Here is a 16,806-nt window from a genome sequence, read left to right as displayed (position 1 = left end):
TTTTTACTGTAGTCATATTTTTTCTGCCATATTTAAACAATGGCCAGTACACACCACAGTTAAGAAGCTGTGCATCCATATCCACATTCACTCACACAGAGGCAATTAGCATGCCTCAGACAGGCACCTGTCTTGAGTCTGACACTTACCTGCTAGCATTTAGGAAGAAAAAGGCAAGGGCCAGTATGAATCAGGGTTTTTGTTGTTGTTGTTGTTTTTTTTAATGAGGAGAAGGGTTTTCACACGTTGAATGTTTTGACAAGTGACAACTAAAGGTTTTACTTTTAGGTAATTAATACCCGAAAGAACATGACACATTAACATTTTATCCCAAAAGTTGTCCACACAGGTTGAGCATGTTACCACCAAACTCTGTAGAAAGCAGCATGAAATGAACATTTTGTTGTGTGCTGTAATAGTTATTGATGGGTGATAAAGATGAATATTAATTATTATTTTGTGTTGCAGAAGCCCAGTACCACGCTGAGAGTGTTTGACAGAAATGTGAGTAGACGGAGTTTACATTCACAACGCTCGTAAGTTTTTGGATTTGTAATGAATAATGTATAATTGGTAAAATATACCTGCCAGTAAAAATGTTAAAGGCAAACAGCATTCTTGTTTACTAATGTAGAGCCCATAGAGGAAAAAAAAGAGAGAGGATAAAATAGTGAATATGTTTTGTTAGATGATAATATTTCATCAAAAAGAATTTTGTGATGGGCATAGTTGTTGTGAATGTAACTGTGTACCATTATTACAGTATGTCTGGGTTTGTGCTTCTGCATGTATTTCTCAGAATCGTGTATGTGTCAATGTGCAGGAATACTACACAGTTCACGGTTCTGATGCTGTGTTTGTGGCCAAGGAGGTCTTCAAGACAACAGGTGTCATCAAATACCTGGGGACAGGTGGGCACATCTAACAGTGCAGTGGGTTACCATACTTTCTCTAACTATACACCTGTTCACCTGTGTGTGATATGCTTTGTTTCTGTTTACACCTATCACATCTCTGTTTTCAGTCTGAAGTTAGATGAGCGCAGTAGCCGAGTGGTTAAAGTGTTGGACTTTTAATCTGAGGGTCCCGGGTTCAAAGCTCGGTGACGGCACCTGGTGGATAAAGGGTGGAGATTTTTCCGATCTCCCAGGTCAACATATGTGCAGACCTTCTAGTGCCCTGAACCCCCTTCATGTGTATACGCAAGCAGAAGATCAAATACACATGTAAAAGATCATGTAATCCATGTCAGTGTTCGGTGGGTTATGGAAACAAGAACATACCCAGCATGCACACCCTGAAAGCGGAGTATGGCTGCCTACATGGCGGGGTAAAAACAGTCATAAACGTAAAAGCCCACTCGTATACATACGAGTGAACGTGGGAATTGCAGCCCACGAATGCAGAAGAAGAAGTCTGAAGTTAGCCACTACTGCGTGCACTGCCTCAATAACTGTTTTTTGAAAATCATTTAAGTAGAGGGTTGTGGCCTTGTGGTAACACGTCTGCCCAGGAAGCAAGAGAATCTTAGTGTACAGGTTCGAATCCCATACTTGTCAGTATTTTCTCCTCCTCCATCAAACCTTGGGTGGTGGTCTGGACGCTAGTCATTTAAATGAGATGATTAACCAAGCTGGCATGTGTAGCATGCTTTTAGCTCACTTAAAGAACAATGTAGGGTTGATGAAAACAGAGCAGTCAGTGCCAGGGCTTTGTGTGTGATGTGCAGGAAGCAACAAGTTGGAGTCGGTGGCACTGAGCAAAATGAACTTTGAGTCCTTGGTGCGTGACCTGCTTCTGGTGCGCCAGTACCGAGTGGAGGTGTACCGAAACAAGTCCAAGGCTGCCAAAGTGCATGACTGGACAGTTGCTTTTAAGGTACGTCTCTGCCATAGATAGATAGGTGTGTGTGTGTGTATGTGTGTGTGTGTGTGTACATACATATATCTGTGTAGATAGATAGATATGTAGACAGAGATGTGTGTATACGTGTGTGAGGTGTGATTGCACTCAGCTCTGTCAAGTCTGGCCTCTAGCCTACTATTTTTTTTTTTTTTTTTAAGAATAGCTCCACTCTCCTGTCCCTCTCCCCCCCCGTTGTTTCTCTTTGCCTTCTGTCTACATGCATTTTTTATCTTTTATCTTCCATCCCTTTGGTTCAAAGTTATATATACCTGCATGTGAGTGCCAGGTGTGAAAGCGGTTTGATTCAGCGTTGTATTGATTGAGTGATATGGATACTTATATAGCGCCTATCCTCAGTCAGAGACCAAGCTTTAACAGGCTGCCTACCTGGGTAGAGCCGACTGACAGCTGCCACTGGGCACTCATCATTCACTGTATAAATGTATTAAATAGTGTATAAATACATTTATTATTATCATTATTTGATTCAGCTCTATATAGGTATTTTCATTGGTGTATAAATATATTTATTTTTTTATTTTTTTTATTTTTTTAATAATAATAATAATATTATATGTTGCTGTTATTGTTATTCTTTCAACAGAAGGATCATTGTGATTGTGTTGTGTGTCCCCATACAGGCTTCCCCTGGCAACCTGACCCAGTTTGAAGACATACTGTTTGGGAACACAGACATGTCTCTGTCTGTGGGCGTCATTGCCGTCAAACTGGCATCGGATGATGGTCAGAGAGTAAGTGAAGTGTGGTTTGCCTGAAATGGTTCAATACTGTTTTTTTTTTGTTTCATTTTATGGGTGGGGTAGCTTTTGGTATCCTCAGCTGAGCATCAGAGGGAATGTGAAGTTTGGAGAACTGTCACACGTATTGCCCCATGGAGAAGTGTCAAAAGGCTTGATGGTAAATATGTACAGGAATGGATTGGGGCAGTGGACTTTCTGAAGCAGGTTAGTGATGGGCGCAACAGCCGAGTGGTTAAATCGTTGGACTTTCAGTCTGAGGGTCCTGGGTTCGAATCTCGGTAATGGCGCCTGGTGGGTAAAGGGCGGAGATATTTTCCAGTCTCCCAGGTCAACAGATGTGCAGACCTGCTAGTGCCTGAACCCCCTTTGTGTGTATACACATGCAAAAGATACAAAAGGTCCCGTAATCCATGTCGGCATTTGGTAGGTTATGAAAACAAGAACATACCCGGTATGAACCCCCATGCCCCCCCCACCCCACCCCAGCACCCTGAAAATGGAGTATGACTGCCCACACGGCGGGGTTATAAGGCTCAGGCACATAAAATCCACTTTTGTATTTGAGTGAGTGTGGGAGTTGCAGGATATGAACACACACACACACACACACACACACACACACACACACACAAAGAGAGGGAGAATCAGGTGGCAAATACTTGTGTGTCAGTTGTTGTCTCGTTCGTCATTTATCAAATGGATTCCTCCGTCTCCTTGACGAAGGCGGCAGTATGTTGCAGGTCTTCCAGTCCTCTGTAGAGCTTCCAGGTTGCTGGGATTGGGTCAGGCCAGGTTTTCTCTCGGAGGGCTTGGTGGAGAGGGCAGGACTGCAGCAGATGTTTTGTTGTCTGGCTGCCTGTTCTGCAGGGGCACTGCTCTGTGTCGCCAATACAGAGTTTTGTGTATAGTGTGTGTCAGTCACGACCGTTGTTGTGAACTGGTGGGTGAAGAAGGCAGGTTGTCGCAGTCAGTGACTGATGCACCATGGTGGTGTGCAGGTGGTGGGGGTGGGCTATGCTGACGCCGTCCTGAGGAAGTTCACTGTGACGGAGTTCGCTGACAACGACCAGTTCTCCAACCTGGAGGTGAGTGGACACTCTTCACACATTGACAGACATTGACGAACACAGACACAACACTCGCACAGATATACAAGAAACACACAAGACACACACACACACACACACACACACACACATAGATATAGACACAGTGGAGTGATGGCCTAGAGGTACCGCGTCCGCCTAGGAAGAGAGAGAATCTGAGTGTGCTGGTTCGAATCACAGCTCAGCCACCGATATTTTCTCCCCCTCTACTAGACCTTGAGTGGTGGTCTGGATGCTACTCATTTGGGTGAGATGATAAGCTAAGGTCCTGTGTGCAGCATGCACTTAGCACACATAAAAGAACCCACGGCAACAAAAGGGTTGTTCCTGGCAAAATTCTGTAGAAAAATCCACTTCGATGGGAAAAACAAATAAAACTGCATGCAGGAAAAAAAAAAAAAAAAAAAAGGGTGGCGCTGTAGTGTAGCGGCGCACTCTCCCTGTGGAGAGCAGCCCGAATTTCACACAGAGAAATCTGTTGTGATAAAAAAACAAAACAAATGCAAATACAGATAGACACAGATTTGGACGTATACATACACACACACTTCATTGAAAAATTACAGGAACAAAAAAGATGGGTTTTTTAATTGACAAAGGTGTATATATGCACTTTATGTTCCATGTTCTAATGACAAAAGGAAATATATTCATCATTATTTTTTCCTCATGACTGTGATCCTTGGTTAATTGTTCAAATTGTAGGTACTGCCAAAAGAAAATGTTTCTATGTTAATCATAAGATCTGTTGAAATTTGTGTGTGTATATTTCTGTGTGAGAGAATATTTGTACTGAAGGAGTCTTGTACTTCAATGATCATCTTATGGTCTCTTGGAAAGCGTGAAGATGGGCGGAGGTTTTTTTCTCATTTTCTAAATATAATGAAACATCCACATTCTTGGCAACTATTTCTACAGCGTTTATCAGTGGCGCAAAGCCTTTTTTTTTCCAATAAAGTTTTGTTATTCACGGGTGTCCAGAAATTTCCAGGAATGTAGCTGTAAAAAATCTGTGTTGAATCATTGTTGGATGATGAAGTGACAGTTGAGTGTTTTCCAGTTTGCAGAGTACTGCAAGGGAGATTATTTATTTATTTATTTATTTTTTTTATGTTGCTTTTTCATTCAGCCGGTTTTCTGTACAAGTCTTCTGTGAGGAATGTGTTATCTTTCTTTGATTGTGTCCCCAACTGCTGACCATTGTGCATGATTAGACGAGCACCAGAGGGACAGAAAACTGTGTTGGTACAGTCATAAAACAAGATCCAGTCAAATTGCTTAAATAATCCTCCATGAAACTCTGAGGGAGGGAGAGGGAAGAGAAGACCAAAACAAAAAAAACAACAACAAAAAATAAAGAAGATGGATGTGATGGATTGCAGAATGGATGGGATAAATATTTACAGAGGCCCAGACTTTTGACACAACCACCAACAGACCTAGAGCTTTCTGGTGAACAGTGATTCAGGTTAGCATCCCATTGACTTCAAAGTGCAAGGGAGATGAAGAGAAGAGTCGTATAGGTGTGCAGGATTATGTTATCTTTACATGTATCTGCTGAAGGTTGGCAGATGGAGATGGGACTGACACTCCTTCCTACTGTTGCAGGCTTTGGTCGTGCAGCTGAGTCCCAAGGAAGCTATCATTGTGGCAGGGGACACTACTCCTGATGGCTGCAAAGTCAAAGAGGTGCTTGGCAGGAGTGGTCTGCTCATAACTGAACGCAAGAGAGGTACAGTAATTTTGGTGGAGAAGAGTGCCCACATACACACATGTTTGTCAGTGATTTATAGAATCTGATGCATTGCAAGTGATGCACAGAATTTGGTTTTGACACATGAAGTTCGGCAGAATCCCACATATACATGCATATATCAGTAATTTGATAGAATCTGATACATTGTAAGTGATGCACAGAATTTGGTTTTGACACACAAAATTTTCACTCAAAGCCCCTGTGACTTTTGTTTTTTCTGTAGGGCTCTAGGAAAGCAGGAATATTAAGAACCAGATTGAGCAGATGATTGGTTTTCAGTTTTATTTCCAATGCTAGTAGACAGGGTTTTTTTTTTCACTGCACTTTCATTCAACAGGACATCAACCCAAAATATTGTTTGATCAGTACCCGATCAGCGCAGAGACCTGTTCACATAGCTTTACAGGCAGACAGGCAGTGTTCTCGTTGAAAGATCTGACCACATATACCACCACATGCAGAGAGTCTGTTGCATCTGCACATCAGATTACGTCAGAAAAAACAAATGACTGACTGGTAAATGTTGTAACCTTAATATTCTTTCCTTATACTGTGTGCATGTGACAGAGGAATGGTGAACACTTGAGGCCCTCAGAAATTAAAAAAAATGACCCGGAAACAGGAAAAAGCAACAACCAAGAATAACCCACAGCCTCCTTATTTTGATAAGCAGTGTCGTACTGTTCTACAGTATGTAAAGAACATGACAGTATGAAATGGCTGTCCTCCGAATGAAATGCCGTTTTCACCAGCAGTTTGCTTTTCCTCTCTGTTATCTCATCCATATTTCCTGTGTCTTCAAAGAGTGAGCAGTTAAAACTGTTCTCCCCCTCGCTGTGTTGATAATGTACATGTGGGGACTATGTTGTGTCGATGTACACTGCACTTCCAAATACCTCACTGTTTGTGTTTCACTCAACATAGCAGAATAATTGTCTGCTGGGCATACAGCTTAGCAAAATGTGTCAGCATTGAAAAAGTTAATAAAAACAAAATGAAATTTTACCTGTCCGCATAACTGCTTTTTAATGGGTTTAAATTTGGTTGGTTTGTCTTCAGCTGACTTTGTGAGCAAAGACATTGTTCAAGACCTGAATCGGCTCCTTCGCTTCAAGAAAGGCGACCAGAACAGCAGTGCTACATTACGTAAGTTGGAAAGATCATGTCATCATTTCTGGCATCTAGAGCAGTGGAGTGATGGCCTAGAGGTAATGCGGCTGCCTACGAAGAGAAAGAATCTGAGCGCGCTGGTTCGAATCACGTCTCAGCCGCAGATATTTTCTCCCCCTCCACAAGACCTTGAGTGGTGGTCTGGACTCTAGTCGTTCGGATGAGACAATAAACCAAGGTCCCGTGTGCAGCATGCACTTAGCGCATGTAAAAGAACCCATGGCAACATTAGGGTTGTTCCTGGCAAAATTCTGTAGAAAAATCCACTTTGATAGGAAAAACAAAGCTGCATGCAGGAAAAAATTAAAAAAATAGGTGGCGCTGTATGTAGCGACGCACTCTCCCTGGGGAGAGCAGCCCAAATTTCACTCAGAGAAATCTGCTGTGATAAAAAGAAATACAAATACAAGTACAGTTAAGATTTAGAAACATTTTTGTTTTTACTGACACCTGACACCTGCATCATATTAGCTGTATGCACTCTGTCCTGAACGAAGTGATTTTGAATTATATAGAGATGGCGAGCTGGTTATTATCAACATAATTGTTGGGACCATTAAACGTTAAAAGTATGCTCTTTTGATCATATTTTGAAGTGTTCTATTTTTGTCACCTTCTGTAACAAGAGTTTTTGACTGATGCAACAAGTAGTGTGTGCGAATTTCTGTTTACCTGTTTTTGTAAAGTACCAAGAGTGCTTTTTCAAGGTTTCACTATTTAAATGCACATTGTTGTTAGTAGTGGTAATAGTATTTTTATAAACATTATTATTTACTTATTACAATTGTAATGCTGATGAAAATTGTGATGTGTGGTGTTGTTGCAGCTGAGGTGGACAAAACACATGCTGTGGGTGCCCTGTCTGCTGTCATTCGATACTTGGAGGCAAGTAGGCTGTCTTCGATTCCGTTTCTGTTTCAGGTGTCAGAATGCGGGAATATATCCATATACGCTATACCACACTGAGTGAGGCAATGATGGTGGTTTTGATCTTGTACTGTGAGGGTATTGAGAGAAAATATCTTGTCACCATAGGTTAAAAGTTAAAGTCACCGTAGATGATGATTTCAGTTTTGTTCTTCATCCTCAGCATTTTTCAAGGCTGGAACTCCCACGTTCACTCATTTGTACGAGTGGGCGTTTATGTGCATGACCGTTTGCCATGCCATTTAGGCAGCCATATTCTGTTTTCAGGGATGCGCATGCTGTTCGTGTTCTTGTTTCAGTAACCCACAAAATGCTGCTGACATGGGTCACAGGATCTTTAATGTGCGTATTCGATCTTCTGCATGCGTTTACTTACAAATGGGGTTGGAAAAAAATCTCCACCCTTGCCCCACCAGGTGCACTGAAACTGGGGATTGAACTCGGGGAAACTGGGGCGAGAAGCAAGTGGTCTAACCATTTGGCCACCACATCTGTCTTAATAAGGCTGCAAGGCTTAGTTTCTGCCCCAATACTGTACCTGTACCTGTACCTGTACCTATTGTTGAGAGAACCCGAGGTTGAGGGCCCTTACGATTGCGATTGCGCCATAATTTTAGCTCGATAGGCCAAACGAGCTAAGTAAGTTTGTGACCTGATACAAGTCTTCATCAGATACAAAACATGAGTGTCAAAGAATTAATAGACAGAAATATGAAAAAAATATAGCCGTATGAAGAGCACAGGATCAGGAGTCAAGATGGCTGCCAGAAAAAGAGGAAGCTAGTCAGGGATACAGAGGGGAGGTAACCTACTTCCAGGAGGTTATCGGCCGTAGCTACTTTTGTTTTCTCCACATAGGTGGATAGTAGTTTGCACAGGACAGGAATCGGACTCCCTGCTAAGGTCTGCACTAGTGGGTCACAGTAAGTATGTTAAATAAACGTAATTTTAGGAAAAAATTCTGTTTTGTACTGTCAGTGTGTTGGAACAGAAATCTCACCATTGATTGATTGTTCTTGTACTTTCAGTGCGCTAGGGGACAGATATATCTTTCACTGTTATATCTGTCACTGTGTGGTTTTGTGTGTCTGTTGAGGGCACACATATCTGTCTCTATTACAGTTGACACTGTATGGGCCTTATATACAGCTGCTGTCTGATGAGGGCACATGTATCAGTTTCTAATATAGCTGACACTGTGTGGACCTTATATACAGCTGCTGTCTGATGAGGGCACATGTATCAGTCTCTATTATAGCTGACACTGTGTGGACCTTATATACAGCTGCTGTCTGATGAGGGCACATGTATCAGTCTCTATTATAGCTGACACTGTGTGGACCTTATATACAGCTGCTGTCTGATGAGGGCACATGTATCAGTCGCTATTATAGCTGACACTGTATGGGCCTTATATTCAGCTGCTGTCTGATGAGGGCACACATATCTGTCTCTATTATAGCTGACACTGTGTGGACCTTATGGACAGCTGCTGTCTGATGAGGGCACATGTATGGACCTTATGGACAGCTGCTGTCTGATGAGGGCACATGTATCAGTCTCTATTATAGCTGACACTTTGTGGACCTTATGGACAGCTGCTGTCTAATGAGGGCAAACATATCTGTCTCTATTATAGCTAACACTGTGTGGACCTTATGGACAGCTGCTGTCTGATGAGGGCACATGTATCAGTCTCTATTATAACTGTCACTGATTGGACTTGAATGCACAGCTGCTGTCTCATTCGGTATCATATATCTGTCTCTGTGACAGCTGTCACTGTGTGGTTTTGTGTGTACAGCTGCTGTCTGATGAGATGCCATATCTCTGTCTCTATGACAGCTGTCACTGTGTGGTTTTGTGTGTACAGCTGCTGTCTGATGAGATACCATATCTCTGTCTCTATGACAGCTGTCACTGTGTGGTTTTGTGTGTACAGCTGCTGTCTGATGAGATGCCATATCTCTGTCTCTACAATAGCTGTCACTGTGTGGTTTTGTGTGTACAGCTGCTGTCTGATATGTCATGTCTCTGTATGACAGCTGTCACTGTGTGGTTTTGTGTGTACAGCTGCTGTCTGATGAGATGTCATTTCTCTGTCTCTATGATAGCTGTCACTATGTGGTTTTGTGTGTACAGCTGCTGTCTGATGAGATGTCATATCTCTGTCTCTATGACAGCTGTCACTGTGTGGTTTTGTGTGTACAGCTGCTGTCTGATGAGATGTCATATCTCTGTCTCTATGATAGCTATGACTGTGGTTTTGTGTGTACAGCTGCTGTCTGATGAGATGCCATATCTCTGTCTCTATGACAGCTGTCACTGTGTGGTTTTGTGTGTACAGCTGCTGTCTGATGATATGTCATATCTCTGTCTCTATGATAGCTATGACTGTGGTTTTGTGTGTACAGCTGCTGTCTGATGAGATGTCATATCTCTGTCTCTATGACAGCTGTCACTGTGTGGTTTTGTGTGTACAGCTGCTGTCTGATGAGATGTCATATCTCTGTCTCTATGACAGCTGTCACTGTGTGGTTTTGTGTGTACAGCTGCTGTCTGATGAGATGTCATATCTCTGTCTCTATGACAGCTGTCACTGTGTGGTTTTGTGTGTACAGCTGCTGTCTGATGATATGTCATATCTCTGTCTCTATGATAGCTATGACTGTGGTTTTGTGTGTACAGCTGCTGTCTGATGAGATGTCATATCTCTGTCTCTATGACAGCTGTCACTGTGTGGTTTTGTGTGTACAGCTGCTGTCTGATGAGATGCCATATCTCTGTCTCTATGACAGCTGTCACTGTGTGGTTTTGTGTGTACGGCTGCTGTCTGATGAGATGTCATATCTCTGTCTCTATGATAGCTATGACTGTGGTTTTGTGTGTACAGCTGCTGTCTGATGAGGACAGTTTTGGTCAGTTCTCCATCTCCTCCTTTGACCTTCAGCAGTACATGAAGTTGGATGCTGCGGCCGTGCGCGCCTTGAACCTGCTGCCTGCCCCTGCCGATGGTGAGTGGCTGGAGGAATGATTTTCCGGGGGGGGGGGGGGGGTGGATGTGTGTGCGTCCGTATGTGTGGGAGGCAGTGGGTGGGAGTGTGTGTGGGGGGTGGGGTGGAGAGATGCGTGCGATGTTGTTTTCCCCTGATTCTTGTGACTGTACTTGTGCCTAGTTTGTGTGTTTGTATGTGAGTGTTTGTGTGTGTGTGTGTGTGATGTTGTTTTTCCACAGGTTCTATGGGATTGATATTGGCTGTGTTTATTACAAACCTATGTCGTTTGATTATCTCACTTTTCCAAAGATGTTTTCTTTGCAATGTGTGTTCAGTGGGGAGTAAAACGCACAGCATTTTGGGATTGTTGAACCGATGCCGGACAGCTCAGGGACAGCGCCTCCTGGCTCAGTGGGTCAAACAGCCCCTGATGGACATCAACAAGATAGGTGAGATGAATATAAACATTTTTTTTTTAAATGAGAGGAATTAATGGGTTTTTTTTTTTTTTAAGTTTTAAAAATGTTTATTTCCACTACACATACTTTACAGTGACCCACTAGTGCACACTCCGGCAGGGAGTCTGATTCCTGTCCTGTGCAAACTACTATCCACCTATGCGGAGAAAACGAAAGTAGCTATGGCCGATAACCTCCCGGAAGTAGGTTACCTCCCCTCTGTATCCCTCTGTAAGTCACTGTCACTGAGGTGTATGTTTAATCTTTCCATCTTTGAGATCCTTGTTTTAGTGATTCTGTCACAGAGGTCCTTATTTCAGTGACGATAAAGTTTTTATTTTAGCGACAGTAACCGGTTATTTTGCAGACTGTATCTAGTTTTTATTTTACTTACTGTACTTCACAAGTCTTAGTTTAGTTACTGTCAGTGAGAATTGTTAGAATCCCTGTCAAAAATGAGCACTTGTGTCTTCTTTTATTGATAACCAAGCTGCGAGTGAGTGCATGTCGTGTGGATGAAAAATGCTTGTTGGTTGTGAACTTGGATATTTGTTTTCGTAACGCAACACAAGGCAACAAAATACAACACAGCACAACACAACACAGTGCAATACAGCAGAACACAATGCAATACAATACAACGCAAAGGAACGCTGCACAACACAACGCAATGCTAACAAAGCAACATAAAAGTTCTGGTACTTTTACTGGGGCAAAAGGTTTGTTTAATTACACATACTTAACCGTGACCCAACTAGTGCAGACTCCGGCAGGGGTCTGACATTCCTGGGTTTGTTCTACAGTATGCCCTGAAACGCAACGCAGTACAATGCAATGTGAAAGTTTTGGTACTTTTACTGGGGGGGAAAAAGGTTCAACAGTATGCCCTGAAATCCACACTATCTATGTGTGTGTGTGTTATCAGAGGAGAGACTGAACGTGGTGACGGCCATGTTGGAGGACTCGGGTCTGCGGCAGACGCTGCAGGAAGAACAGCTGCGTCGTGTGCCGGACCTGCAGAGGATGGCGAAGAAGTTCCAGCGGCGAAAAGCCACGCTTCAGGTGATGCTTTGCTGTCCGCTTTTGTTCAGCCACCGGGTTGTGTTTGTTGTTTGTGTGTCCCTAAAGGGTTGGGTGGGGATGCTTTTTGTATGTTATGGGACGGGCACAATAGCCGAGTGGTTAAAGGGTTGGACTTTATCTGAGGCTCCCGGGTTTGAATCTCGGTAATGGTGCCTGGTGGGTAAAGGGTGGAGATTTTTCCAATCTCCCAGGTCAGTATATTTGCAGACCTGCTAGTGCCTGAACCCCCTTCATGTGCATACGCAAGCAGAATATCAAATATGCACGTTTAAGATCCTGTTACCCATGTCAGTGTTGTGTGGGTTATGAAAACAAGAACATACCAAGCATGCACACCCCAGAAACGGAGTATGGCTGCTTACATGGTGAGGTAAAAACGGTCATTCGAGTGGGCTTTTAAGTGTATGACTTTTGGCCATGTAGGCAGTCACACTCCATTTTCGGGCCTACTCGTGTTCATACGAGTGAACATGGGAGTGGCAGCCCACAAATGAAGAACTATGTTATGAAATTTGTTTGCTGTCGATGTGTCCCTGCAGGAATGGGTGGGAATGCTTTTTGTGTATTGTGGAATTTCTGTATTGGCATTTTGGCAATTCCTTTATTTTACATTCTTTTGGTATTAAGATATGCACTTTGGTTCACCATCTTTTTATGTTTATTTTCTTCTTTTTTTTAAATCTATTAGGGTCATGCATCTGAAGCATAAAGATTGTGCCTGAATGAGAGTTTTTAGTAAATGGAGCTGAGAAAGTTTGTGAGTGTGTGAGAGTGTGTTGTGTGTAGCCACTTGCAGCTAACAAAGTGATTGTGCCTCCATGAGAGTATTGAGTAGAGTTTGCAAAGTTTTCACTTGTGTGTGTATGTTTGTGTGTGTGTGTTTGTTTATGTGTGTTTGTGTATGTGTGTGTGTGTGTTTTAGGAGGGAGATGTGTGTTGTGAGTGATGTTATAACTGTTTTACAGTAGTATTTTCAGTGACTAGTTTGTATCTTTAATGTTTTTATTTATATTCATGTACCTTATTCATGCCTCATGTATTGTTCAACGTGCATCGAGCTGCAGGGTAAGTGCTGTGTTGTCTGCACATTGTGATCATCATTATTATCATCACCTTTATTATTATTGCGTTATTTATATTTTATATTTAATTTTATTTATATTTCCTTTTTTTGTCACAACAGATTACTTTGGGCGTTGCTATACTGAGAATGCCACCCATTTTTTTGTATTTTTTCCTGCGTGCAGTTTTTTTTGTTTTTCCTATTGAAGTGGATTTTTCTACTGATTTTTGCCAGGGACAACCCTTTTGTTGCTGTGGGTTCTTTTATGTGCGCTAAGTGCATGCTGCACACAGGACCTCGGTTTATCGTGTCATCCGAATAAGAATTATTATGATTATTATCATCATCATCATTATGATCAGTGCTCTCTCTGGAATTTCCTCAGGTGTCAAACATCGAAATGCTTTCCTCCTCAGCGGTGTATGTAGGAACTTGGCGGCATGTGATCGCAGTACAGCCCGGTTTCTGACCTCTTACCTCTGACCTTGACCTTGACCTGTGGTATTGTGTGTTGAGGCAGGACTGTTACCGGGTGTACCAGGCCATCGACAGGATGCCCCACCTGGTGGAGGCTCTGGAGGGTCACTCGGGTCAGCACGCCGCGCTCATCATGGATGTCTTCAGCAACCCTATCAAGGTGATTTGACTGATTGATTGGTCGGTTGATTGGTTGGTGTTGTTGGCGAGTGATTGGTTGGTTGGTGTCGTTGGCGATGACTTCTCAACTGTCCTAAAGCCGGTGGTTGGTGTTGTTGGCAAGTGATTGGTTGGTTGGTGTCGTTGGCGATGACTTAACTGTCCTAAAGCCCATGGTTGGTGTCGTTGGTGATGACTTCTCAACTGTCCTAAAGCCAATTGTTGGTGTCTTTGGCGATGACTTCTCAACTGTCCTAAAGCCCTTGGTTGGTGTCGATGGCGATGACTTCTCAACTGTCCTAAAGCCCTTGGTTGGTGTCGATGGCGGTGACTTCTCAACTGTCCTAAAGCCCATGGCGATGACTTCTCAACTGTCCTAAAGCCCATGTTTGGTGTCGTTGGCGATGACTTCTCAACTGTCCTAAAGCCCGTGGTTGGTGTCGTTGGTGATGACTTCTCAACTGTCCTAAAGCCCGTGGTTGGTGTCATTGGTGATGACTTCACAGCTGTCCTAAAGCCTGTGGTTGGTGTCGTTGGTGATGACTTCTCAACTGTCCTAAAGCCTGTGGTTGGTGTTGTTGGCGATGACTTCTCAACTGTCCTAAAGCCTGTGGTTGGTGTTGTTGACGATGACTTCTCAACTGTCCTAAAGCCCTTGGTTGGTGTCGTTGGTGATGACTTCTCAACTGTCCTAAAGCCTGTGGTTGGTGTTGTTGACGATGACTTCTCAACTGTCCTAAAGCCCTTGGTTGGTGTTGTTGGTGATGACTTCTCAACTGTCCTAAAGCCCATGGTTGGTTGGTGTTGTTGGCGATGACTTCTCAACTGTCCTAAAGCCTGGGGTTGGTGTTGTTGACGATGACTTCTCAACTGTCCTAAAGCCCTTGGTTGGTGTCGTTGGTGATGACTTCTCAACTGTCCTAAAGCCCATGGTTGGTTGGTGTCGTTGGCGATGACTTCTCAACTGTCCTAAAGCCCATGGTTGGTTGGTGTCATTGGCGATGACTTCTCAACTGTCCTAAAGCCCTCCTTGGCTGAGAGAGTTGGCATTTTATTTTATTTCATTATCTATCTGCTTACTTTTTTTATGTTAATTGTTTATTTATTTTTTTATTCATTGACTTAATGATGTATCCATTTACTTGTTTTTGTTTGTGTTTTTTCCTCCTCAAGGCCTGACTAAGCACGTTGGGTTACGCTGCTGGTCTGGCATCTGCTTAGCAGATGTGGTGTAGTGTATATGGATTTGTCTGAATGCAGTGATGCCTCCTTGAGTAACTGAACTGAACTGATGGTCCTACCATGTGACTGTCGTGCTGTGTGGTGTGGTGTGTCCCCCAGGAGTTGCTGCTGGACTTCTCCAAGTTCCAGGAGATGGTGGAGACCACTCTGGACCTCAGCATGGTGGACCAGCATGAGTTTGTCATCAAACCCGACTTCGACGAAAATCTGGCTGGTCAGGTTTCTCTTTTGTACCTTTGATTGTTCTTCTTCTTCTTCGTTCATGGGCTGCAACTCCCACATTCACTCGTATGTACACGAGTGGGCTTTTAGGTGTATGACCGTTTTTACCCCACCATTTAGGCAGCCATACTCTGTTTTCACGGGTAAACCTTTTGATTCAAAGTTGGGTGTGCATGTAAACGTCTGGTGTGAATAGCCTTGATTTGTCTCTGCATCCATCTAAATTGAGAAGATGAAGTTTCTGCACAAGATCTGGTGCTATATAAATTACATTTATTATTATAATTATTATAAACATTTTGTTTTTGTTAGGTGGAATCTGACTTAAAATGATAAATTACCAGCATATGTTACAGGGTTCAAATTTAGCGGGTGCCTGGGTGCAAATGCTACGAAAAGTTGGCTCAGGCACGCAAATTTTCTGCCAAGAGTGCCCAGTTGGCACTCAAAAATTGATAAGAGGCGAAAGAAAATTAATCAGAAGACACACCAAGAAAGCAAACTCGAACGTGGTCGATTGAAATGTAACGTGTCGTCTGCTGCAGCCCGCTTCACGGAGCAGCATCTCTGCGCGTGCGCATCAGATGTTGACGTTCATGGTGCGCTATAGATGATGTTTCCCATCTTCAATGTTAAAGCTTTTAATAAAAGTAAGGCTCCCGAAATAGAGACGAAAGCTCAGGATGACAAAAAGAATAAACAGCAGGAGTGTAAATCAAAGAGCTAGCACATGTGTAATGAAGCCTGACAGAAAGACTTTTCTTGGCTCATTTTATTTCATTTGAATAGAATAGAATAGAATATGTCTTTATTACCAAGTGTACCGGGGTCACAAGGAATATTGGGAGGGATAGTACGTAACAAGATATGAACATAAATCGAAATTCATACACAAACAGATACAGTAGAAATTAGGATACATACAAGTGCATATCAATATAAAAACTTGTGCATACTCACACATGCACACACTGCACACACGCACACGCGCGCGCGCGCACACACACACACACACACACACACAGAGTAAAGCCTTGGACTTTCAATCTGAGGGTCCCGGGTTCGAATCTCAGTGGCGCCTGGTGGGTAAAGGGTGGAGATTTTTCCGATCTCCCAGGTCAGCAGATGTGCAGACCTGCCAGTGCCTGAACCCCCTTCGTGTGTATACACACGCTGAATATCAAATACGCACGTTAAATATCCTGTAATCCATTGCAGCATTGAGTGGGTTATGGAAACAAGAACATATCCAGGATGCACATCCCCGAAAACAGAGTATGGCTGCCTACATGGCAGGGTAAATAAACAAAAAACGGTCACACACGTAAACTGTTAAATGTTACTTGTTTGTCTGAGTGTGTATGTGTGTGTGCCTGAAATCTGATTGAATGATACAGGAAACGAATGATGAGCTCCCATTGGCAGCTGTCAGTCGGTTCTACCACAGGTAGGCAGCCAGTTGTGTAAATGACCCCATGTTT

General features: G+C 43.0%; 1 protein-coding gene across 1 annotated transcript in view; it reads left to right on the top strand.

Annotated features, from left to right (window-relative positions):
• LOC143283339 (DNA mismatch repair protein Msh2-like) overlaps nt 1-16,806 on the top strand; it is a 36,513-nt gene that overhangs the window by 2,296 nt on the left and 17,411 nt on the right. Inside the window, exons 3-15 of the mRNA XM_076589544.1 lie at nt 469-504; nt 824-911; nt 1,730-1,878; nt 2,547-2,657; nt 3,665-3,751; nt 5,381-5,504; nt 6,588-6,674; nt 7,525-7,583; nt 10,519-10,639; nt 10,957-11,070; nt 12,005-12,141; nt 13,746-13,862; nt 15,203-15,317. Of these exons, the coding sequence (XP_076445659.1) occupies nt 469-504; nt 824-911; nt 1,730-1,878; nt 2,547-2,657; nt 3,665-3,751; nt 5,381-5,504; nt 6,588-6,674; nt 7,525-7,583; nt 10,519-10,639; nt 10,957-11,070; nt 12,005-12,141; nt 13,746-13,862; nt 15,203-15,317 (1,345 nt within the window). The remainder of the gene's footprint in view (nt 1-468; nt 505-823; nt 912-1,729; nt 1,879-2,546; nt 2,658-3,664; nt 3,752-5,380; nt 5,505-6,587; nt 6,675-7,524; nt 7,584-10,518; nt 10,640-10,956; nt 11,071-12,004; nt 12,142-13,745; nt 13,863-15,202; nt 15,318-16,806) is intronic.

Source organism: Babylonia areolata, chromosome 6, assembly GCF_041734735.1.
Source record: "Babylonia areolata isolate BAREFJ2019XMU chromosome 6, ASM4173473v1, whole genome shotgun sequence".
NCBI lineage: Eukaryota > Metazoa > Mollusca > Gastropoda > Neogastropoda > Buccinidae > Babylonia > Babylonia areolata.
This window is presented reverse-complemented; position numbering and strand designations above follow the sequence as displayed.